General features: G+C 44.1%; 2 protein-coding genes across 3 annotated transcripts in view; one reads left to right on the forward strand and one right to left on the reverse strand.

The window, feature by feature from the left end:
• Ncapd3 (non-SMC condensin II complex subunit D3) overlaps positions 1-7002 on the reverse strand; it is an 82233-nt gene extending 75231 nt beyond the window's left edge. The window contains exon 1 of one of the 2 annotated variants that reach the window (XM_075966475.1): positions 6611-7002. In XM_075966475.1, the coding sequence (XP_075822590.1) occupies positions 6611-6698 (88 nt within the window). In that variant the 5' untranslated portion in view covers positions 6699-7002. The remainder of the gene's footprint in view (positions 1-6610) is intronic. The other variant, XM_075966477.1, reaches the window with a different exon arrangement.
• A 331-nt stretch (positions 7003-7333) lies between these two features.
• The window catches only part of Vps26b (VPS26 retromer complex component B), a 28315-nt gene continuing 9679 nt past the window's right edge, over positions 7334-25969 (forward strand). Inside the window, exons 1-2 of the mRNA XM_075966490.1 lie at positions 7334-8045; positions 24458-24614. Coding sequence (XP_075822605.1) covers positions 7823-8045; positions 24458-24614 — 380 coding nt within the window. The 5' untranslated portion in view covers positions 7334-7822. The remainder of the gene's footprint in view (positions 8046-24457; positions 24615-25969) is intronic.

Consider the following 25969-nt stretch of genomic DNA (forward strand, 5'->3'; position numbering starts at 1 on the left):
TTAATAAAATTCAACCTTTTGTAAACAAACATAAATTGATAAAAAAATAAAAACTAAAAGGGTTGGAGAGATGACTCAGTAGTTAAGAGTACTGGCTGCTCATCTAGAGGACCCAGCAACCACACAGCGGCTCACAATTCTCTGTGAATCCAGTTTTAGGGGACCCAACACCTTCTGTTAGCCTCTGTGGGAAATAGGCATGAATGTGGTGCACAAACACACACACACGCGGCAAAATAGCTGTACACATAAAACTAAAGATTAAAAAAGAAAAGGACTCTGGTGTCAAGTTCCCTAGCTCCCATAAATGACTCTGCTCCTATTTAATTTTAGATTGCCATCAAATCATTTCATTTCCCATCTAATTCAAATCACTCCTCATCTAATTTTTTAGCTGCAAAAAGGAGATAACTCCTGCTTTGCTGACTTAAGACTAAAGAGGAAAAATACCCCTCGACACACAAAGAAAGTCTACTGAATTTTGAGTCATATAGGAAAATGCTAGTATGCTAACTTGACCACGGAGTCACAGCTAACCTTTTCATTACTGTCACTACACCATTTTTGGGAAAGACAATGTGCATAAAAGACCAAACCATGTACTAGCTACAAACAAAACTCTCTATAAAACAACTATACTTTTTAATAATGCACGAGTCAACATAGTAATAGATAATGTGTGTACAACACTGAAGAGTAAACAGGAAATATAACTGGTAGTGAGGGGAGAGATGGAGGGAGGATGGCTTCTCTCTCTCTCTCTCTTTTTTTTTTTTTTTAGTTTTTCGAGACAGGGTTTCTCTATGGTTTTGGAGCCTGTCCTGGCACTAGCTCTTGTAGACCAGGCTGGCCTAGAACTCACAGAGATCTGCCTGCTTCTGCCTCCCAAGTGCTGGGATTAAAGGCGTGCGCCACCACCACCCGGCCGGCGAGGATGGCTTCTCAACTGGACATGAACACAGGAGGGCACAAGGGAAATAAATGCAGAAAGACAGAGGATATGGTAACAAGGCACGGGGCAAAGGAAACAGGTGTTTGGACTCTGAGTTGACAGAGTCAGAATCAGCATTAGTATTTGTTCATCAGGTACTACACACCAGGCAGTAAGTTCCTCTGTACAAAAGCCCTGTTTGATAGTATAAACTACATTTGGCAGATGAGGAAACTGGGGTTTATAGGGCTAAACAATTTGTCCATTGGTAGCTAAAACAACAAACAACAACAACAACAAACCAAAGAATCTTTGATGCCAAATGCTGACAGAGGTTTCTGTCCTGACCAGGCCCGCAGCCATTCAGTCCCAAAGTAACACACAGAGGTCTATATTAATTACAAACTGATTGGCTGATTAGCTCAGGCTTCTTATTAACTCTTATATCTTACATCTTAGCCCATAATTCTTGTCTGTGTTAGTCATGTGGCTTAGTACTCTTTATCAGTGAGGCATTCTCATCTTGCTTCATCTGTGTCTGGGTGACGACTGCAGACTGAGCCTTTCCTCTCACAGAATTCTCCTGTTCTGGTAGCCCCGCCTATACTTCCTGCCTGGCTACTGACCAATCAGCATTTTAGTAAATCAATACAAATGAGAAAACTTTACAGGGTACAAGAGCATTGTCCCACAGCAGCCAAAGGTAACATGTGCTAGAAAAGCAGACAGAAGAGAAGAGAGGAAGTTCTGTGGCAAGAGGGCCAGCCCTGGGCCAAGGGGGAGAAGAGTCCTACTCTCATTTGCTCTCCACTGCAGCCTGCTTCCTGGCCTGACAGCCTCACGGGCAGCATCTCTCCTTCTGTCATGCATGGCTACTGAAAGGGTTCCAAGTCACAAGCTACTCCACTCCCTGCATACTCACTGTGAGGGGAATATGGACACAGTGTATGATCTGGAAGAGGTAATTACCCACACTGTGAACAAGATCAAAACTTTTTCACTCAGACCACTGGGAAGAGAAGCGTGAGCAGCAGTGCTGCGGGTGGGCCAGGCTGCCAGGAGGAGAAGTGTGAGCAGCAGAAGCCAGGACGACAGCAGTGGCCTCCAGAAGTTATCTGAGCCTCAGCCTCAACAAGACCAGAAAGAATGACCATCTGAGCCTTGGGCCCATAGGCACTCAAAGGAATGATCACCATAGGCTCTCCTCTGCCTACACCTGAAGGAGCGATCAGTGGAGGCATAGCTCTCAACTACACTAATTGGAGGAAAAGGGACAGGCCCCAAAACACAGGCTCCACATATTCCGATTGGAGGAAGAGATGGGTAGACAACATTCAACAACATAAAGAGTAATTCAGCATGACCAAATATTAGTGCTATATCACTAAGACCTGAACATTGCAACACAGATAAAGCAGAAGAAAATGACCTAAAAATATCTTAAGATGATTGAGACCCTTAAAGAGGAAAGGAAAAGATCTTGACCAACTCTACATCTGACAAAGGACTGATCTCCAAAATATACAAAAAACTAGACCTCAAAAGAACAAACAATCCACTAAAAAATGGGGTACAGACTCAAACAAAGAACTCTTAACAGATGAATCTCAAATGGATGAAAGACACCTAAGGAAATGCTCAACATCCTTAATCAGAGAAATGCAAATCAAAACAATTCTGAAATATACCCTCTTAAACCTGTCAAAATGGCCAAGATCAAAAACATTGATGACAACTTATGCTGGAGAGGATGTGGGGTAAGGGGAATACTCCCCCATTGCTGGTGGGAATGCAAACTTGTACAGCCACTTTGGAAATCAGTATGGCTATTTCTCAGATAATTAGGAATCAATCTAACTCAAGATCCAGTAATACCATTCTTGGGCATATACCCAAAGGATGCTCAGTCATACCACAAGGACACGTGCTCAACTATGTTCATAGCAGCATTGTCGGTAATAGCCAGAACCTGTAAATAACCGAGATACCCCTCAACTGAAGAACAGATAAGGAAAATGTGGTATATTTACACAATGGAACAATAAAAAATATTGACATCTTGAAATTTGTAGGCAAACGGAACTAGAAAAAGCCATACTGAGTGAGGAAAGCCATACTGAGTGAGATAACCCAGACCCAGAAAGACAAATATAATGTATTCACTCATAAATGCCTTTTATGTTGTTGTTGTTTTTTTTTTCCCGAGACAGGATTTCTCTGTAGCTTTGGAGCCTGTCCTGGAACTAGATCTTGTAGACCAGGCTGGCCTCGACTTGCAGAGATCCGCCTGCCTCTGCCTCCCGAGTGCTGGGATTAAAGGCGTATGCCACCACCACCCAGCTCATAAATGCCTTTTAGGCATAAAGCAAAAAATACAGTCTGCAACCCCAGAGAACGTAGACAACAAAGAAGACTCTAAGAGAACTATACATAGATCTGTCTAGAAAGGAGAAAAAGATAAGATCTACTGAGTAAATTGGGAACATGTGGCACATGGGGGAGGGTGGAAGGAGGGTGTGGAAAATGTATAGCTCAATTAAAAACAAAGAAACCTTTTTCACATGCACTACTCTATCATTAATGCCTTCGGCAAACTGTGGGCTCAGCTCTTACAGCCTTGCAGAGGCCCAGAAGCAAGAATTTGGCTTCCTATCAATTTTTCCTCTACGAATTCTCACTTGACACAGACCTTACACTTGCTTTCCAGTGATCGCGATAGGCCACATCATCTGTCTTCCCCCCTTTCCAGTCCCTCCTGAGGGTTTCAGCTCCTTCCATATCTGATTTACATATCCCCAGTGTATATGCCAGGCTGTCACTAAGACATAACGTAGCCTTTGAGCCCATTCCCTAAGGTGGGATACCTTGCTCATCCTTCATGTAGCGGGGAGGGCTTGGTCCTGCCTCAACTTAATGTGCCAGGCTTTGTTGACTCCCCATGGGAGACCATACCCTTTTGGAGGAGCGGATGGGGGAAGGGATGGGGAGGAAGGGAACGAGCAGAGGGGAGATAGGGAGAACTGTGGTTGATATATAAAATGAATAAAAAACTTAAAATAAAAAAAATACCTACTATATAGCCTCTCCTGTCTCTACAAGATCATGCCTTACTTATGGGGTCAGCAAAGACACTGAAGTCCCATACCAGGCCTGCAGTCTGCAGTATCAACACCCCATGAACCTAATCACCCAAAGATCTGGGCATCCTACACTTCTCTGATGCTCACTTTCTTCACTAATTCCTTGTACTGTCATCTTCCAGTCCCTGATAGTTAGGGAAACTTGGGCCAGCGTAAGTCAAGAGTGCTCACCGGCTTGTATGAGCCAATCTATCAGGAACTACTTCCTTTGTATTACCTCAGGCTATGTAGCCTTTGTCTCAAGGAGGGAGAGCAATTTTATTTCTCAGAATCTAAGCTTTAGCACACTCAGATTGATGCCATCTACTCCATGTCCCACAGCCTCACGAGCCAGGCTGTGAGAGGCTTCTTCATTTCTTACCTATGTCATTCCCAGTTGAAGCAGTTTGGAGGAGAGTACTCCCTAATTATCAGGTACGTACGCTAGGCCATTATTAAGGCCTCCACTTTCATGCTGAATTATGGGTCACCCCAGCCTCGCTTCTTTGCACTAAAAATTAAACCAGAGGAGTACCTTTTCTCACGTCTCCCTTAGTCTCTCCTTGCTCTCTGATTTTCCCCACAGGCTCCCAGGTTTTAATGCTAGGAAGGGCTCTCTCTAGCACAGATTTAATTTGTACCCAGTTCATTATGTCCCACTGCCAGCTGAAGCAGCAAGCCAATACCTCCATCTCATCACCTTTCCCCACCGTTCCTGAGTCTGAAGCAAAGGTGGAGGGCAGCATCAAGTGTTCTTTTTCCACTGTAATTCCTCACGTATGCAGTTCTTTCTGGGCAGACAGTGCCGCTTCAACTGCAAGGACCAAAAAGCTGCTGCCTTAGCCAGCCTGTAATCCAGTTTCAAATATGCTTTTTTTTTTTCAGACACTGCAATATAGTCTCTAGTTCATTCTCCATTGTCAGGGCATCCCCCATCACTATAGCCTGCTTGTACGGTGAACTCTATCAAAAAGGTTTGCACTCATATCACACAGAGCAATGGTTCTCAACCTGTGAGTCCCAACCCTGTTGGGGGTGTGTGTGTGTCAAACGACCCTTTCACAGGGCTCACATACCAGATATCCTGCATATCAGATATTTACATTACAATTCATAACGGTAGCAACATTATAATTATTAAATAGCAACAAAATAACATTATGGCTGCGGGTCACCACAACAGAAGGAGCTGTATTAAAGGGTCGCAGCATTGGGGAGGCTGAGAACCACTACCACAGAGGAAGCCAGCCACTCTAGGATTGCTTTCAAGCATGCTTCTACATTCAGCATGGCCTCAGGTACCCATCTTATCACCAGATCGATAGGGCACTAACAACCAAAGAAAAGATTCCGACTAATGGTGAGCCAACTAATGGTGAGTTTGTTTACTGGAGTTACCGCCAGAAGCACAGGCGATGATCGGGCAGTCACCTGACTTAAAAGCCCCACCGTGGCCCAAGCAAACGCAACAGCACTGCATCGCTACCCCACCTCCTGCACATCCTAGCACACACTCTCTTGTTCAGGACTGCAAGCAACTGTGGTAGGGCTGGGAAGGGCAAAAGGGGAGTGGCTGGAACTTCCACTAGGAGGCTACAGATACCCTCTTCCCTTTCCACTGGAGACAATTATCCAGATCGCCTATGGATAATCACAACTACTCTGATGTCAAGATAGCAGAGGTCATGTCACGCCTGCAGAACAGACTTCCACAACTGCCCTGCCACGGTAGGTCAATGATCTGGTCATCTATTTAGGAAACCAATGGGAAGGACCAAAAGGTCTGACCCATGCAAACCAGTACCCGCCAAAAAGCGATAACACGGGGTGCAGAGGTGACAGTGAGAGCATCAGAAAGCAGTTAGGATTATCCTGCAATTGCCTTGGCTGGCTATGAGGACTCGGACCTGGACAGCCATCTTAGGGCTGGACAGTGGGCATGAAAACGGAACTCCCAAGTTTGTGATTTAGCTGGTGCAATTGGCTGGCTTTTGGAATCTCGACTTCATTTGGACAACTAACGAGGTCTGCATGTGAACCACCTAGTTGAACAATATGATCACAAATTTTAAGAAAACAAAATTAGTCTGAGTAAAGAGATTGGCTGTATAAAAACCTCCTGGAAATGGAAATAGTTATGTCCAGGAAGACTTGGCAGAATTAGGGTGACAGATGGAGAAAACAGAAGCATAGCATCAGGAGCGGCCTACTAGTAGCTTTTTAGGTTGCTGCTGTTTTGTTTTGTTCTTGCGACACTCCCTTTGTAGCCGATACCAATGGTCTTGAACTCCTGTCAATCCTCCAGCCTCGGCCTCCCGCACGCTAGAATGGTTTAGCTCTCTTTTAAACAGTTCCTCGTTTGGACTGAGATCCCACGTACGTCTGCCTGGCCACCACCCGGGCGTGACTGTCACAATCCTGGGACTCACGGTCACTGCAGAGACTCAGCCTCCCCTTCCCCCACCGCCACCCGGACCGGGCCGCGGGCTGAGACACCTCAGGCACTGCAAAGCACCCCAAGCCCTGAATGCAGGACTCGCGCTAGCGAGTCTGATCTCACCGAGGCTGAGATCCAGCGGACACCAAGGCTGCAGATTTCTCCCGAGGTCCTGGAGCGCCATCGCGACCATGGAAGTACCGGCTCGCATCTGCTCCCGCGCGCGCTCCGAGACGTTTCTGCGGACCAGTCACAGCGTTCCGGATTTACAATCGACCAATCGCCGCGCCGGGTCGAGTTCGTAACAGAAGCCAATGGTCTGGGCCGTCCACGGCGTGCGCAAAAATGGGTGGGGCGAGGACTGGAAGCCAAACACGGCGCGTGGAGACTTTCCCTTAGCGTTCCAGTGCAAGTTGGCAGTCAGAACACCACTAGCGTTTTTTGTTACCGTCTTGTCCTTCTTACACGGCAGGAAACCTAGAGGCCTGTGGAGATAGGGCACTTCCTGTAATAGCAGTCACCTTTGCCCCTGCCGAGTGACACTTGGCGTATGTGTCAATCGTACCTCACCCGTCAGACAGCACGCAAACGTTGTTCATATTCAAATGTGAAGAGTATCCCGGCGTTTATAGGGCTAAGAAATGAAGAAAATGCAACCAAAGGTATTACAAGGACGCACCTGCAGTGCTAGGACTTTACGGAAAATCTGGGCCCGAAGTGCTACTGGAAAGAAGCCAGGGCCGCCATCTTCATTAAGGGAGAGACCAGCCGCCCTTTGGCACTGCACATGCGCAGATGAGCGCACCTCCTGGTGGCCTGGGAGGCGGGGGAGGTAGGAGGGTGAGGAGGAGACGTGCGCCTGCGCGTGGCATCTCCTTCGCATCCGGGCCGGAGTTCTCCTGCCCCCTCCCCCGCCCGGCGCCGCCGTAGCACTTCGGTGCGTTGCACCGCAGGAGTCTAGGCAGTTCGGTGCGCGGCTGAGCGCAGGACCCCACCCGGTGGGCGACGGAAGGCGTGCTTGCGCCTGTGCTCCTGTGTTCGTGGGCCCTCGCCGCTGCACCGTCGGGAATTGGGGAGGTACGGTGCGTGGCCTCTGGGTGCATCGCTGCTTCGGGCGCCGCAGCCCGCAGCCGCCTGCCTTCCTCGGCCCTGCCCCTCCCCAGGGGCGCAGGCCGTCGGTGACCGCCCACCGCCCCTCTCAACCGTGCAGGGGGCTGCGGTGCGGCGTCCAGCGCGTTCCCGCAGCCGGCCCTCCGGCCTGCCTTCCCCGCAGGCAGCCCGCACCTTGGAGGGAGGGAGCAGTCTGTGCCGGCACCGGCGCGGTCAGGCGGGGAAATGAGCTTCTTCGGCTTCGGGCAGAGCGTGGAGGTGGAAATCTTGCTGAATGATGCGGAGAGTAGGAAGAGAGCAGAGCACAAGACAGAAGACGGGAAGAAGGAGAAATATTTCCTCTTCTACGATGGGGAGACCGTCTCGGGGAAGGTGAGCTTATCTCTGAAGAACCCCAACAAGCGACTAGAGCACCAGGGCATCAAGATCGAGTTCATTGGGCAGATCGGTGAGTCGTTTCCCTGGGATCTCCCCAAGCCCGCGACGTCAGTCCGCGTCTGGAGTCAGTCGGGTGTGGGACGGGCGGGGAGCAGAGGTTTTTCAGGGCCCAACTCCAGCGAGGCCTATGACAGGCTCTTGTCAACTGCAGACTGAAGCCTGGGGTTCACCCACGAGTCCCGCCCGTGGGCGACTCCCCCATGCATTCATTACCTTCTTCCAGGCCAAAAGTGACAGCGTGCTGCTGGGGGGGTGGGGTCAGCCAGCCTAGGAATGGTAGGGAGCCCCCTGCTGTACGGTTGGGTGCTCACCTGGCACCTGGTTACCCCCATTGTCTCCGCAGTATCCTCCCAGCTTTCCTTCTTGCACCCGGAATTTCATAGTGAGGTGCTTAGGCGGGATCCTGCAGGTGGGTTTGACAGCTACAGCTGTCAGATCCAATCCAAAATTAAGCGGCGACCCCACCCATCGACATATGTGTATGTATATGTAATATATATGTACTTATATAGATATGGTGTGGTAGACAGGGTGCATAAAGGCTGTTTGTCTCACCTCCACTTTGAACTACCTTTCATGTGTATGTTTTGAATACCTTCAGCCCGCCTCATTCTGAATGCATGTATTTCTCAGACTTCTTCATCAGAATGCTTGTTCTCAGTTGTCTGATTTTTCTCCTTAAAGTGAAAGAAGTGATATTTGCAAAGACTACCGTTAAATGATCAAAACTTTGCAGTGCTCAATAATCATCTTCAAACTATGGTTGATAATTTTACTAGAATTAGACAAGGGAAAGTAGTAACAAAAATTCTGGGGAGTCAGCTGAGTATGGTGGTACATGCCTTTAATAGCAGAACTTGGGAGGCAGAGACAGGTAGATCTCTGTGAGTTGACAGCAGTCTGGCCAACAGAGTGATTCCAGGCCAGCTACTGTTACGTAGTGAGTGAAACCCTGTCTCAAAACAAAACCCCACAAAGATTTGGGAGGCTGCCCATCATCGTGACTGGGTTGTCACCAGTTCTAAGTATTAGGAGCCTTTCGTGTTAGCAAATTGCTTGGGTATTTCTAAAATAAAATATTTTGTGTTATGAGGACATGAGTAGCTTATGTCCTGTAGATGGCGACCACCTGTCTGAAAAATCCCTACTCTGTTCTCCATACTGCACATATGGACACCCATTTCAGAGACTTCCTTGGGAAAGCGTGTTAGATTCACATGCTAAGAGTTTAGCCTAGCATCTGTTCTCCCTTTTACAGAGTCAGGGAGGCCTGGGAAAAGGAGTCCTGGTGGCCAGATTTTGTAACCCATTGTTTGGTCTTAAGCATCTGGTATTTAAAATCCCCCTAAAGACTGACTGATCATAAAGGACCCTGTTGGATTGTTTTAAAGCCAGGATGTGAAAGATCTATTTGTTGTGCCAGAAAAAAAGACTGGAGCGTGAATTTTACATGCATTGCCCTCCTGCTTTTGGCTAGGATGGGAGGACAGGTGCACTGTTGATTGACATCTGGAGCCTGATCATTGTTGTTGCGGGCTCTTATCTGTATCTTCAGCCTTTCCTGTACTAGAAACCAGTGGCATTCCCTACTTACCACTCATAAAGCCGTGAGGTATTGCTCTTGTTCCCATGCTGGATAAAATCACCTCTAGTAAAGAATCACAGGTTGGATTAGATAAACCCAAAGCATTTTATGTTAAACATAACATATGAAATAGTCAATACTTGCCTACTGAGAATTGGTATTTTAATTAGGAGTTTTTTAAAGTTACTACATTAGCTCTCTAATACCAGTATAAGCAGCAAGTATGCTTTAATCTTTGTCTGTACCATCACGCCCTGATTGTGAATAACTTAGCATGTCCCCTACTTCACATAGTATGAAATGAGCCATTCCAGAAGGAATGCATGGTGTCAAGAGCTCATTCTATTTCATTTAAATGCAAGGTAACCAAGGAAGCTGTTTGTTGTAATTGCCCAACCTGTGCTCTTGCCTAACTCCTTTCTTTCCAAGACTGTAACCTTACTGAATTTTCTTAAAACCTTTTATTGCTTCTTGGGATAATTTTCCCTAGGCCCTTGGCACTCTGACCTGATCAGGCCTCAGATTTGTCAGCTGTAAATTACAGTATAATAAAATCACCTGGTTATTATGATGTGATATTGGGGGACCGTGTCTCATGTCTCAGAGTGTTTCTTTATAAAGATAAGAGCAGCCAATGCAGCGATAGTTTCATTTTACAAACTGAGTTACAGCCTCTGATTCAGTCTCCCCTAGACCTTGTATAGTCTTCCCGGTTAGATTGCCGTAAGGACTTTTACAGAGTATATGTTTCAGCTCTTTGCCTTAAAGCTTTTGTGTGTGCCACGTGGGCTTTCACACAGGTAGCAGTGGGTGTGGTGTCTAAAGGGTATAGTTCATGTGCATTTCCGTTCATTATCCATGCGTACATGAGAGATGGTAGTAGGTTAAAGCGGAATGATAAGCAGTATGTTCATTGTTTGGACGAGGTCTATTTCTTGATCAAGGAGAAGACATCAGAGAAACCTTTCTAACCAGATGTGGTGGCATATACTTATAATCCCAGGACTCCAAAGGCTAAACCAGGAAGATCTCAGAGTTCAAGGCCATCTGGTTACATAGCAAGACCCTGTCTCAAAACAAAGCAATAAAGGAACAGCCTTTCTAAATATGTTTGGTATAAAAGTTTCTCTTCCCATGCCCCCCTCACCCCACTCTCTCTGTTTCTAAAATTAGTTTATATTAAAGATACACCAGCTTATTCAGAGGCACAACGTACTTTCCGTAGGCTTCCTATTTCTTTATTATCTTTGCGACGTGCCGAAAGATTCAAGGCATGGCATATTGTGTCATACATCTAAGACAGTTATTATGAGTGACTTCAGGGCAGCAGAGCGAGGAGAGTGGGTAACTTTGTTGAAGTTGTGGTTCTGTGGTTTTCTCCTTCATTGCATTCTTTGACTATGTATGAAGTAGGCGGAATGTCTGTCAGATCATAAGGTCAGGCTATATGGGTAATCGTAGCCACAGCCAAGAGAGTGCCTTAGCATCTCTGAGTTCTGTCCTTCTTCCTGACGAAGCAGGTTGCTTGTGGGTTGGGGTCTTGGAGGAGTTGGAGCTATTGTCCCTGTCGCACTCTATAACTGATTCTGGCAATCTCTTCTATATCCTTCTTACCATCTTCTGCAAGGGTGAGTAGGCAATTCTCACACTGCTGATCCCTTCAAAGCTTGTTTTTGTTTTTACCAACTCCTGGAAGTCTGTTTACTTTCTTCCTGGAGTTTGTCTCAGCCTGCCTTTCCAGATCCCATCTCTCGTTCCCTCCGTCCTCACTGATGATAGCTCCTTCAGATAGGCTCTCCTCGTCAGTCATGCCGCTGCACACCTGTCAGTCCGGCACTTGGAAGACAAAAGCAGGGAGAGCACGCGTTCCAGGCCATCCTGGGCTACATAGTGAGACCTTACCTTAAAAAAATGAAGTAAGCCGGGCGGAGGTGGCGCACGCCTTTAATCCCAGCACTTGGGAGGCAGAGGCAGGCGGATCTCTGTGAGTTCGAGGCCAGCCTGGTCTACAAGAGCTAGTTCCAGGACAGGAACCAAAAGCTACAGAGAAACCCTGTCTCGAAAAATCAAAAAAAAAAAATGAAGTAAGTGGGGACTGGAGAGGTGGCTCAGTGGTTAAGAGCACTGACTGCTCTTCCAGAGGTCCTGAGTTCAATTCGCAGTATCCGCATGTCAGCTCACAACCATCTTCTCCTTATATTCTAACATTTTTTTTTTTCTGAAAAGTATGTCCTACCAAAATTGTACTTTTCCTTCAAAGGCCTACCTAATCACTTCCTCTACTAAAAGCTACAGGAATACCTGTTTTTAAGTAGGTTGTGACTTTGTTATTTTATTTTGTTACTTCAGTTGTCTGACTTCTTGCCCCAGATGCCAGAGACTGTCTTAAGTCCATCATTAGTCCAGTGATTAATCTCTAGTCTCAATGGCTACCTCATAAAGTGCTCAGTAAATGTTTGCTAACTGGATAATACTGGTTCAGATCTAAGGACTTACAGAAACCGTTTTCTGGAATTTTTTTTTCATCCTCTGTAGAAGCCAGAAACAAACATAGGGCCACACCTATGCCAGGCAAGTGTCTCACAATCTGAGCTACATCCCTGACCCCTGGAAGGTCTAGATCAAGCAGCTGGGTCTCCTGCACATGCTCAAGAGCTAGCTAGCTAGGTGTTCCTCTCAGAGAACTTCAGTGGCATCTGACCATCATGCATCTAGTGGATCAGCATCTTCCTGAGGGATCTAGGCTGTGAAAACAGTAAGTCTGATGCCAGCTCACTTGGTTTTGCTTTTTTTTTTCATCATATTCCTATACATTGAAATGACCTCTCTCTGTTTGAGAAAAGAAGAGTTTGCCAGACCTGTGGCTCCCTGAATCCTATAGCAACTGCTCTGATGTGACAGTTTGACGATTGTTGCAAGAGAGTAATAAGTTCTTAGTTCTTCAATTAGTGCCATATGTTTTTGTTATCCTCAAGTTTCTCAGCTGCTTTGTTAGCCTCCAGATACCTAGCATGATTCTTCTCATGGCATGGTCTCTGCTGGAACGATGCCAATAAATGTGTGACTGGGGAAGTCTCTTTCCAGGTTAGACCGGTGGGATTAGCAAGATGCAGTAGTATACAAAGAGCACCGAGGGCACTGCTGCGTAGTTACAGAAGAAAAGACCGTTTTTCCTGCTGAAATCCTTTGGGAAATACTGGTAGAGGATGTTAGCCAGACTTGGGAACCTTGCAGGCTAATGGGGTTAAATGAGCCAAATATAATCAGAAGGTCAAACTTGTAGAGATGGGCAGACAGAAATATCCTTATACCCCAGAGCCAAATGCATACTTTTTATAAAGTTTTTAATGAGCTCATCAGTACCAATAAGCCTGTACTTTTAGAAACTCCAGAGACTTTTTTTTTTAACTCATTTATTCTTGAAATACCAAGTGAAAAAGCAGACTTACCAAGTTTTCAGCAGGGCTTAGATTTGCACAGAGCAGAGCTGCATATGAATAACCTTGAAGTGTAATTGTTCCTATGGGTCTGCCAGGGGCAGAAGCTATAGCAAGCAAGGATCGTCATCTCCTAGTCAGCAAAAGGGCTAGGAAATTCAGATGAGAGGAGGCTCTTGCTTTGTATCTCTCCCCAGTCCAACACGAAGCCTAGACTCCGTGTTGTGCTGGTCCAGCAGCAGATCCCAGGGTGACTCAAAGGCTTAGCCTATGATGTAAAGTTGGCTCAATTTCCCTCTACATTGGCTTCCTCCCTTTTTGGCCGTTGGTGGCAGATATTGCCACGAAAACATCCTGAGTGCAAAAATTAGTTCCTCCTTTTGATCAAAGAAGGAAACTAATGACAGAAGTTGCTTGGAAAAAAAGAGTGGGGTGAGGGGTTCAGTTTCTACTTCTAGCCTGAAGGGCTATTGTGTTTGGTTGGGATGGAAGAGGGGCTGTTTTTATAGTCTCTGTAAGACCTGGGCCTCTTGTTAGAACACTTGGATTTTCTGCCTCAATTTATTCAAGATGAAACCAACCTTTCTGGCAAATAACAGTGTAAAACAACTATTTCTGCCCCTTTGGCCACAGTGTTTGCAGAAGGGTTCCAAGTTGCTTATAAAATTTTAAATCAGAAAGACCATTCCAAGCTAGATGTGGTAGCTGGTGTACCTATAATCCTCGCACTAGGGAGGATGAATCAGGAGAATGACCATGAATTTAAGGCCAGCCTGTGATTTGTAGCAAGACCCGTCTTAACAAAATAAAACAACAGACGACCATCCTAGCCCTCCTCGGACCACTCTGTGCTTCCATGGCATTTCACGTAGGCACTGATACTGTGTCACGGGAAGAAAAGCACTGGGGAGAATGTGATGCCCTGCGGAAAAGGACTTGTACTCAGGTCCCCTGCTGGGCCAGGCAGTGCCCTTCTGCAGCGTTGCTAGGATCCTCAAATCCTGGCAGCTGGAGCCCACTCTGAACCCTCTCTGTTTTGTTTATTTCTCATGTTGGGCTGCGTGATCATTGCTTTTGTGTTTTTTTTCCGTTCTCTCTTTCCGCTTTCCTCTTGATGCTACAATTTTCCATTGAAAGTTCACGGATATTGGGGCCTTGTGCTTCTTATTTGAATTCATTGGCGCTGGAGCCAAATCCAGTGCTTGGGAACTGAGGTATAACGTTCCTAAGTTAGGGGTTCAGTTCTCACATGAGCCAGCACCATCTACCGGGTTAGGTCACAAGATTGAGTGGAGGATTCCCTATTGGTGAGGAGGGCAGCTCAGCCCTGCGCTGCAGGTTCTGCGTGTTCTTGCTTTCCTGGGGGCGTCGTTACGGAGTTGGTATCTCTCTCCCACATCATCTGGAACTGCCATCTCCCTTCCGTGGATTTGTAGACTATCACTCACTACCCATCAGGCCACCACTGCTGAGATCGCTTAGTATTGGGAAGAGGAAGTAGATTATTTGTAATAAAAGACTTAATGCCTTTATTATCTTTCTTATCTAGTACTCAAAGCAGAGGCCAGTGGATCTCTGTGACTTCAAGGCCTGCCTGGTCTCCATAGCAAGTTCCAGGACAGCCAGGGCTACATTGTCTCAAAAACCAAACCAAAATAAACAAAAAAAAATTGATCAAACTGTACCGAGGTAGGAAATAAGCCACATTTATTAGCCACAGGATACACTGTAAATTTGTATGAAAATAGCATTACTAGAATGGAATTCTCTGTACTATATCACTTTCATGAATTGGATAAATGCTTTTGGAGTTTTGTTTGCTTGTCTGTTTAGTTTTGGTTTGTTTCTTCTTCTTTTTTCTTTCTTTTCCTTTTAATGCTGGTGTCAAACCCACGGCCATCTCATGCATGCTAGATAAGTACTCAACCACTGTTAATACCCCCAGCTCAAGTTGGGTATATCATGCAACAGCCTGCTGTGCTTCCAAATGTCCCAGAGCTAAGGAAAAGCTGCCCATGGGATGAGCAGGGGAAGCCAGTAGAGTGTTGGGGGGAAATTTGCATTCAGGTTAAAATTAATAGCTGAGATTGTTTCTCTTTGTATGGAGATGGTTTTATCCCCTGGGCCAGGACTGAAGATTGCATTGGCACTGGAGAGGCAGGATTTCTGGTTTCTTGTTCTCAATAAAGTTTTGGTCCCATTCCAGGCTTCAGATCTTACGCTGTTGGAGCAAGAGCACGTATACTCACTGCTCGGAGTGATCTAGTCACTCCAGAGAGAGACAGATGATGCTCTAGAGATGCTGAGAACCAGGACCAGGCCATAGGGGCAGTAGACTCGTCTCTCAAACAGCTGTTCCATATTCCCAGTTTATCTCCCTCCTGTGGGTTGCAGCCTAGCACAGTGCTTGAAGTCAAGAATATTTGAGAGAAGCCAGGTGGTGGCGCATGCCTTTAATCCCAACACTTGGGAGGCAGAGGCAGGTGGGTCTCTGTGAGTTCAAGGCCAGCCTGGTCTACAAGAGCTAGTTCCAGGGCAGGCTCCAAAGCTACAGAGAAAAACAACAACAACAACAACAACAACAACAAAAAAGAATATTTGAGAGATGAGGCTTGAGCTAGCATTTGGTCATCATCACAGGCAGAGCTAAGAGCTGACATCTTGGGGCCAGGAAGCTAGAGCTATGGGTCTCATCTTAAAGCTCCTTCAGTCCAAAGGAGTAAAGAAGACCATGGATATCTCAAAACTTAATCCTTAAATTGCAAAATACAAAGTCATGAAATAATCATGGGTCTGGTGATAACATGAGCTTATCATGGTGAAACACCAGGTGGGTATGAGCGCATATCTATAGTCCCAGGATTTGGGAGACAGAAGGATTGCCATGAGTTTAAGGCTAGCCTGTGCTACCTGATGAATTCTGGATCAGGCTGAACTATAAAACAAGAGGCCTGACCTATCCATCTTGCAGGATTATCAAAGAAAGATATAATAAAGTAGCCATAAATTTCCTGCAAAAGTCAAGAATATTGGAAAGGTGCTCTCTCTCTCTCTCTTTTTATATCGAGTCTCTGAAAACTGCTCACCGAATCTATTCTAACCATCTCAGAATTCCCTTACCCTTTATAGGCGCATAGACCGTGGATTGCTAACAGAAGCAATGGCCTGGAGACCACATTGGCTTTTATTTGCTTTTTTAAGGTTTCTTTATTTTATGTATACGAGTGTTTTGCCTATGTGAGTGTCTGTGTGTGTGGGGGGGTGTGTACCATATTCATGCCTGGTGCCCATGGAGGTCAGAAGAAGGCACTGGATCCCCTGGAACTGGAGTTACATGTGGTTGTATGCTACCGTGTAGGTGTTGAGAATTGAATCCAACTCCTCTGCAAGAGCAACAAAGTGCTCTTAACTGCTCAGTTATCTCTCCATCACACTGGCCTTGTGTGTGTGTGTGTGTGTGTGTGAGTATCATAAATTCTTACTGTGTGACTTGGAAGAGTCAGCTAGGCATGGTGGTGCACACCTATTTTTCTAGCTATTTGAGACTGTGGTAGAAGAATTATTTATGCCCAAGAACTAGTGGCCAATCTAGGTAACATAGTAAGACTCTGTCTCAAACAAACAAACCAGAAAGGACATGTCTTTGGAAAGGCATGTGTCTGGGGAAATCAGTGAAGAGGCTGGGGTCAGGGAAGAAGAAGCCCTAAAACAAGGCCAAAAGTCTCAAAAGAGACTGATCCCTCCGACCTGTGATGCCCTCACTAGGTTCAGTGTTACGGGAGGTCCTCCCACTCCTCCAGCCTATCGCCGCTGAGATACCAGCCCCTTGGGGCGTGGTCTCTCTCCCTTTAAAAAAGCGGCCACTTTCCTCTCCTCTCTCTCTTCACTTCCTGCTCCGCCGGTGACTTGACTTCCTTCCTGGTTACGCAGAGGGCTGAAAGTGATCTGTAAGTTTTTCCCCTTTAAATAAATATCACCCTATTAATCATAATCCCAAATTGGCATTGTTTGTGACTTACGCCTTCATTTGGCGCCCAACGTTTGGTTTTAGAACCTCTCCCGGCTCGCAGCCGCGAGTTCGGCTTGGCGGCCGGAAGTTCGGCTTGGCGACCGCAAGTTCGGCTTGGCGGGCGCTTGTTCAGCTTGGCGGGAGCAGTTGCTTCCTCAGCCGCTGCCTGTGGATTTAAACTCCACAGGCCCGCGAAGTCTCTGCCCGCGTGATTTGCTCTTTTCTGAGTCGTTTTCAGATCTCCCTTGCAAGCACAGCTCTTAAGTGGCGCGAACCAGAGCACGTGGTTGCTGAAAGCTGCAACCCCTCAGGGTGACTCTGTCACGTGGAGGCATAAGCGGCTTCCAGGTTGCTCTTCCCTACCCCTGGATTCTGGTTTCTGGTTCCATCTCTGGAATTGATTTAATTACATTTACTTTGTTGAGCAACTTACATTTTCCAGTTTTTAACAAATACTAGGCGGACTCTGAAACAGGACCGTGTTTTCGTCGAGACTTGGCAACAGCGCCACCTGCTGGATAATAGGTAATATGGCAGTTCTCGTTTCCAACGCGAATTTTACTGTTCTGGTTACCAATACAATGGGTTATATCATGCAAGGTTTATATGACTATGGGGATAACTTAATTTACTGGTTACTAGGTTTCAGTATTTTTTTGAATATTCTATCATTTAGGAAGATCATGGCACTCCTAAGAACCATACAATCTTTACTAGAAACTCATGCAGGTCAGGAGATTCAGGATTCAAAAGAGACAATAATAAAGACAATAATAAGAAGACTTGAAATGATTGAAGAAATGATTGGAGCTGATGAACAGAGTAATAAGGCACAAGGACAGGATACAATGCCAACACCAGCTATTAGAACTGGATTATCCAAGGTTTTAGCGGCATACCCTATACTTAATTCTGACAAAGCGTCAACTTCTAAAGGCTCAAAGGGAGTCAGAGAAGCTAGATGGACGCCAATAGCAATGAATGATCTAAAAGAAATTAAGCAAGCTATTGTTAATTTTGGCTTGCACTCTGCATACGTAAAGGAAATGATAAGGACTTGGGCTTCTAATGCTAGAGCTACCCCCCATGATTTCCATCAGTTAGTGTCTGCAGTTTTAGATAATGGACCTTCCTTGATGTTTGGAATTTATTTCAGAGAAGAATCCAAACATATGGAACAGCAAGGAAGAGCAAAAGGTATTGAGGTTTCCCAAGATCAAATTCTTGGTGCAGGAGAATATGCTGATCCACAGGTCCAAGCTCTTTATGACGATGAAGTACTGTGTCTATGTCACCAAGCAGCTTTAAATGCTTTGAATAGGATACAAGATCCAGCAAAAAGGGTTGAATCATATACCAGAATTAGGCAGGGACAGAGAGAACCCTTTATTGACTTTTTGCAAAGATTAATTAAGGCTCTGGACATAGGGGTAACAGACCCAGAAGCTAGACGAATACTTCTTGAATCTCTAGCTTTTGAGAATGCAAACATAGAATGCAAAAAGATAATTGGGCCTTTAAAGTCTAGATCAGCACCTATGGATGAATGGATTCAGCATACGATGAATGTTGAGACGTTTAGCTATAACGATGAATCTTGGGTAGGAGAAGCGATTTCCACAGCAATGAGGAGACATCAAACTGCCAGGTGTTTTAATTGTGGTAAATTAGGACATCTGAAAAGGGATTGCAGGCACAGAATTTCTAGGAATATTATCTCCTCTGGGAATGACAAAGATAGGAGACCTAGGCCTTCAGGTATATGTAGGAGATGCGGTAAAGGCCGACATTGGTCCAATGAATGCAGGTCAACAACAGACAAACAAGGCAACCCGATACCGTCGGGAAACTCCTTGAGGGGCCTCTCGCAGGCCCCCAAGCCAACAGTGGCCCAGTCATTCCCAGTCACAGTGGAGAACGTGCCTCACCAAGAAAATTAAAAGCTCCAATTTCTGCTGTAAAAAGTAATACTGGTCTAAATGATGAAATCATTGTGGAGGATGAGTCAAAAAACCCAGTTGGACAGAGTAAACGTATATTTTGGCAGACTTCTATTAATGATCAAAGACCAAAGCTAAGAGTCTGTATAAATGGCACTTTTATTGAAGGCTTATTAGACACAGGTGCGGATGTAAGTATCATTACCCCAGAATCTTGGCATCCGAATTGGCCTCTTCAAGAGGTAGATGTTCAGTTCCTGGGAATTGGAACCCTATCTCGTGTAAAACAAAGCACAAGATGGGTTGAATGCATAGGGCCCGAAGGGCAAATAGGAAGACTAAGGCCATATATAGCCAATATTGCCATAAATTTATGGGGCCGTGACCTGCTACAGCAATGGAATACCCAGATTAACATTCCTGTAGTTCCAGGAACTCATAATTCTGGGAAGTATATGATGAGGTATTATGGAAAAAGGTCACTAGCCATTCAGGCTGTACAAGAACATACAGCAAATACCAAACCTTTAGAGGTACCAACAGCCCTACCTTTAAAATGGCTAACTGAGAAGCCAATATGGATCAAACAGTGGCCTCTAGCTGAAGATAAACTACAGGCATTGGAACAGCTGGTGCAGGAGCAACTAGATGCTCACCACATTGAAGAATCAACCAGCCCTTGGAATTCTCCTGTGTTTGTTGTAAAAAAGAAATCTGGTAAATGGAGAATGGTGACAGATCTAAGAGCTGTCAACAAAGTAATTCAACCTATGGGCTCACTACAATCTGGAATTCCTTTGCCTTCTCTGTTACCAAAAGGATGGCCTCTTATAGTTATTGATTTGAAAGATTGTTTTTTCACTATACCGTTACAAGAAAAGGATAGAGAAAAATTTGCCTTCACAGTGCCTACTTATAATAATTCTCAGCCCAATAGGAGATATCAATGGACTGTCCTCCCACAGGGTATGCTCAATAGTCCTACACTGTGCCAATATTTTGTAAGTAAGCCATTGGAAATAATTCGTAAACAATTCCCCAAGTCCATTATTTATCATTACATGGATGACATCTTGTTATCTGATTCAAATAAAGATACTTTAGAAAGGATGTTTGAAGAAGTAAAGAAAGTCTTGCCTAGGTGGGGATTACAAATTGCCCCTGAAAAGATTCAAAGAGGAAACTCTATTAATTACCTAGGTTACAGAATAGGGTTAGAGAAAATTAAAACGCAAAAGGCACAAATTAGGAGAGACCGCTTAAAGACTCTTAATGACTTCCAAAGATTGTTAGGAGACATTTCCAGTCTACGACCAGCTGTTGGGATAACACCTGATCTAATAGTTCATTTAAACAAAACCTTAGATGGTGATAAAGATTTGAATAGTCCAAGAGAACTGACAGCTGAAGCAGAAAAGGAACTGACAATGATTGAGGAAAAATTACAGGAGGCACATGTGGATAGGGTGAACCCAAATCTTAGCTGCATCCTAGTCATATTGCCTTCCAGAATTTCTCCTACAGGGATTCTAATGCAGAGGGAAGATATTATTTTAGAGTGGATATTTATACCTAATAAACCAAGTAAAAAATTAAAAACTTATGTGGAAAAAGTCTCTGAATTAATTATAAAAGGTAAGCTGAGACTTCGTCAACTAGCAGGTATAGACCCAGCAGAAATTATAGTGCCTTTTACTACTGAAGAAATAAAAAAGTTATGGGAAGACAATGAACCGTGGCAAAGAGCTTGTGCTAATTTTTTGGGAGAAATTAATAGCAACTATCCCAAAAGTGGTAGACTTAACCTCATAAAAAGAACTTCTTGGATTCTTCCTAGAATTGTACGTGATGCTCCAATAACTGGAGCCCGTACGTTCTATACTGATGCAAATAAATCAGGGAAAGCAGGTTACAAGTCAGATGAATTGAGTAAGGTGGAACAAAGCCCTTATAATTCTGTCCAGAAGGCAGAATTATATGCCATTCTTATGGTGCTAAGGGATTTTAAAGAACCTCTTAATATAGTTACAGATTCACAATATGCAGAAAGAGTTATCTTGCATATTGAAACCGCTGAATTTATACCAGATGGCACAGAGTTGACTTCATTGTTTATCCAGGTACAAGACATAATCAGGAACAGGCTTTGTCCGATGTACATAACACACATCCGTTCCCATACAGGTCTGCCTGGTCCTCTAGCCCAAGGCAATGCTGAGATTGATCAATTATTGATTGGAAGTGTGTTGCAGGCCTCAGAATTTCATAAGAAGCATCATGTCAATAGTAAAGGCCTAAAGAAAGAATTTTCCATTACTTGGCAACAAGCTAAGGACATTATAAAGAGATGTCCTACTTGTTCTTTCTATAATCAAACACCGTTGCCTGCAGGGAGTAACCCAAAGGGCACTAAGAGAAATGAAATCTGGCAGATGGATGTGTTCCACTTTATGGAATTTGGTAAATTAAAATATGTACACCACACCATAGACACGTATTCAGGTTTTCAATGGGCTACTGCCCTGAGCTCAGAAAAGGCTGATTCAGTAATCACACATTTATTGGAAGTTATGGCCATCATGGGTATACCTGCACAAATAAAGACAGACAATGGTCCAGCATATGTATCTAAGAAAATGAAACGCTTTTTTGATTATTATAATATAAAACACATTACAGGTATACCAAATAATCCTACAGGTCAGGCAGTTATAGAAAGATCAAATCGTACTATAAAGGATATGCTGAACAAACAGAAAGGGACCGAAAATACCCCCAGAAATAGATTACATAATGCTTTATTAACCTTGAATTTTCTTAACGCTAATGAGAAAGGAACGACAGCAGCAGAAAGACATTGGATAATGGAAAAGTCTGCTGAACTAAATCAACCGATTTATTTCAAAGATGTGCTGACCTCTCAGTGGAAGCCAGGAGATGTGCTACGTTGGGGAAGGGGTTTTGCTCTTGTTTCCACAGGAGAAGAAAAATTGTGGATACCATCAAAATTAATAAAGTTTCGATTTGAAGAGGAAAAACCTCTTGGAAAGGAGAAATGACAACTTATCTACAATGATGATATTCATACAGATGGTAAGAAAAACATATAGAATGGGGGCAGGGTTCTGTTCTTATCTCCACAGGAAAACACTCATCTTTGAAAAATTCAAGGGACCCTGGATGTTTGGATACTGACAGATGGAAAAGTACCTGCCCGATAGGAAATATCAAGAAAACTGAATGGGTTGTGTAAGTAATATTAAACCATATTTCTAAATTTGTAAAGCTGGTTTTGAAGTTGGACTCTGGCTCAGTCCCTCTCCAATTCCAAGCCTGTTAGTAAGAGAAAAACCCAGAGTTTCTGGAGTTTCTGTCTCATGTCAAGAGCCATGATGTGGGACAGAAAGAAATATGAGTTTAGAAAACATCTTTGCTTTTCTTCATATCTATCATACTTTTCATTGAATATATCTATCATGTCTTTCATTGAATATATATATATATATATATATATATATATATATATATATATATATATGTCTATATGATTAATGCTTAAGTTTTTCATAATGAACAATGAGTTTTTCCTGAAGTGACATTTGAAGTTTCCAGGAAGAAGATGGGGCCCCATAACAACAACTCCACCTGGTTGATATGACGTCATGATACTGATAGCGCTACAACAAGACCTGCTTTGGATACCAGCTGCACAAGACAGTTCCAACTTGGTTAGCTGAAATGGTGCACATCTTATACAACATTTTGGCCAGACCTGCACAAAATACTCAGAGACTATTGGCAATTTTAAAAGACATTGATCTTGAAATTTAACCATCATTTTACTTTCACAGGATCCCCCAGAAAGAACGTCGCCCCCATGACAGCTGGAAGTAATTCTAGAGGACGACGTCCCCTCTCCCAGTAAAGTTTGCCCTTGGGTTTAGGGACATCATTTAGGGGTTGATTATAATTAGTATACGATTGAGGGTTGGGGGAGGAATTTTATAAGCTCAGGGATCATTTTGAAAAAAAAAAAAAAAAAAAAAAAAAAAAAAAAAAAAAAAAAAAAAAAAGAGGGATGATGGAATAATAGATTTGTAATTGTGAGTTACTGTTTTTAGACAAATATATTGGTATAGATTCTTGTATATTGATACAAAGTTAAATTATATTGACTATTGTATGCATGCATGTTTCTACCTTGTTTAAAACATTTTTATGTATTGACATATATTGTATTGTATATATTTACCATATTGCTGTGTACATTTCTACCTCTGATTAAGATACTTATATAATGTTTGTGTATTGATATATATTTACCTACTGCAATGTATATTTGTACATTGTTTATATTTGGAGGTCATTGTCCTCATTTGTTTCACAGTTGTTTATTGTCTTAATCTTTAAGTTAGATAGATATTGAGAATTATATAGACTAATAGTCATCTAAGTTTGTCATTTATAATTAGACTAATCAGGTTCTTTAGATATATAGAGATTATACTCAGTATAGATAGTCTTCAACTTCTTCAAAGAGCTGTAGAAAATGGCCTTTAATCTAACTCAGAGTTTTGTGGTAGTGAGACACAATTGCTCCTGGCAACACCACTCTATTCCCGAGAGAATGTTGAGCACCAAAGACACTCCACCTGGAGCCTTTCCTTTTGGCAGAACTGGCCTTGGGGCAAAGAAATGCCCATACCTCAACCACTGACAAAGATACAGAGCATGCATCAATGGATAAAACAGGGCTGTCTTATCCTGCCAAGACAGGGTAAGATAGTTTTGAAAAGTTGCTTGCCTTTGAAAATGGTGTGTCAGTTATGTTAGGCCTTAGCCAAAGTTGGTTGCTTCAACGCTGCTAATGTGACTTTGGGTGATTGCCTAGGTAGCTAGTTGTCTCTGTGATTTGTTGCATGTTTTGGAAGTTGTTTTACTGGACTTCCTAATTAACCAGGTAACATTATTTCCCTTCTCAGATCTTCGATGGGGTTGAAGACTATATAGATGTAGTTACTTTTCTCTCATGACTTGGCCAAGTTATTTATTATACAAGACCTAAGCTAGTTAGAATAGGATATTTGTACTTATTGTATATAATTTCATAGTAGGTTTAGAACTCTCTTATTTAAACAAAAGGGGGAGGTGTTACGGGAGGTCCTCCCACTCCTCCAGCCTATCGCCGCTGAGATACCAGCCCCTTGGGGCGTGGTCTCTCTCCCTTTAAAAAAGCGGCCACTTTCCTCTCCTCTCTCTCTTCACTTCCTGCTCCGCCGGTGACTTGACTTCCTTCCTGGTTACGCAGAGGGCTGAAAGTGATCTGTAAGTTTTTCCCCTTTAAATAAATATCACCCTATTAATCATAATCCCAAATTGGCATTGTTTGTGACTTACGCCTTCAGTTCAGTGTAGTCAAGTTGGCTAGAGTAAGCTTTGTTCTCTTTCCAGAACTCTACTATGACCGTGGGAACCACCATGAGTTTGTGTCCCTGGTGAAGGACTTGGCTCGGCCGGGAGAGATCACCCAATCACAAGCCTTCGACTTTGAGTTTACTCACGTGGAAAAGCCGTATGAGTCCTACACAGGGCAGAACGTGAAGCTACGGTAAGTGGTCTCTGATGTTTTTGTTGTAGTCCTGAACCTGCCCCACCAGGACAGGGCCTGGGGCTTCTTGGCCGCTAAGAAGGAAGAGGACTGCAAGCACCAGGGTGCTAGTAAATGTCACCATTGCACATCCCGGAAGAAAGCCTTCTGATTGGACGGCCATGGCCATCTGTGACCTGAATGCTGTCACCACATTGGCAGCTTCACTGCTGTCACAGAGTCCCCTCCCGACCAGGGGCCTCAAAGAGTGCAGAAAAATGATTAGGAAGCAAAGGGATTTCAATATGGATTGCCCTTGTTTCTTAGGTAATTCATCTCATTGTAAGTTTATATAATTTCAACAATAGCCATTTAACAATCATTTCTTAAACTTCTGGAAAATTCAGTAATTGGCTTTCATATCGGAGGTGGCCCCAGATAGACACCTCAGCTTGGCTTCCGGAGGTGCTGACCCCTTCCCCATTCAGCTCTGCTGTACAACATCACATCATTTTGGACTCTGTAACTTAAAGCTTTGTCTTTCGAAAATGGATACTAGTTTAGGGTTCTAATTCTAGGTCTCTCCTCTCTATCTTTTGGAAGAGATAAGAAAACAATGCAGGAGCAGAACACAGTCTTTAAAAACTGGATACAAGCATTTGGCTTCGGGCACCGTATTGCCTAGCATCCCAGGGATCACAAAGAGATGAATGGCACAGACATGCCTGAGGATATTCTTACTACTACAGTCTGGGAAACTCTGAGGAAGGAGACTGATCCTGGGTCTCTGAGGTTAAAAAAAAAATCACAGCAGCTCTAGACTCTTAGATGCAAACCTTAGATTATGGGACATCACTGGGATAAAGCAGAATGTCCTGTCAATCCAGAGGATCAGATGATCCTAAGTCTTGATCCCGTCTCACAGGATCTGCTTGTTTCTATCCCCTACAGGCCGGGGCTTAGGATGGTGAGGATTACAGCTAGAACATCTCCCTCTCTTTCTCCTGGTTCCCTCCCTCCATCAGAACACTTGTTCATAGACTCTTGAAATATTTGCATCTAAATCCCTGCTAAAGACAGTGATTTGTCTTATCGCTCCGGAGAAAACACCAGTGAGGATTATCTTGCAATCACTTAGCTTGGCTATGGGAATTGTTAAAAAAAATAATTATTGATACAGGTTTTTTATATAGCCTAGACTGACCTTAAACTCTCAATCCTTCTGCCTCAACCTCCTGAGTGATGGAATTACACGTGTGTGCCACCATGCTTTGTAATTCCCACCCCATAGTCCAGTGGATTTGCCTTAGTGGTTTTTGTTTGTTTGGTTTTTGGTTTTTCAAGACAGGATTTCTCTGTAGCTTTTGCCTTAGTGT

The sequence above is a fragment of the Microtus pennsylvanicus genome, chromosome 3 (genome assembly GCF_037038515.1).
Source record: "Microtus pennsylvanicus isolate mMicPen1 chromosome 3, mMicPen1.hap1, whole genome shotgun sequence".
NCBI classification, from domain to species: domain Eukaryota; kingdom Metazoa; phylum Chordata; class Mammalia; order Rodentia; family Cricetidae; genus Microtus; species Microtus pennsylvanicus.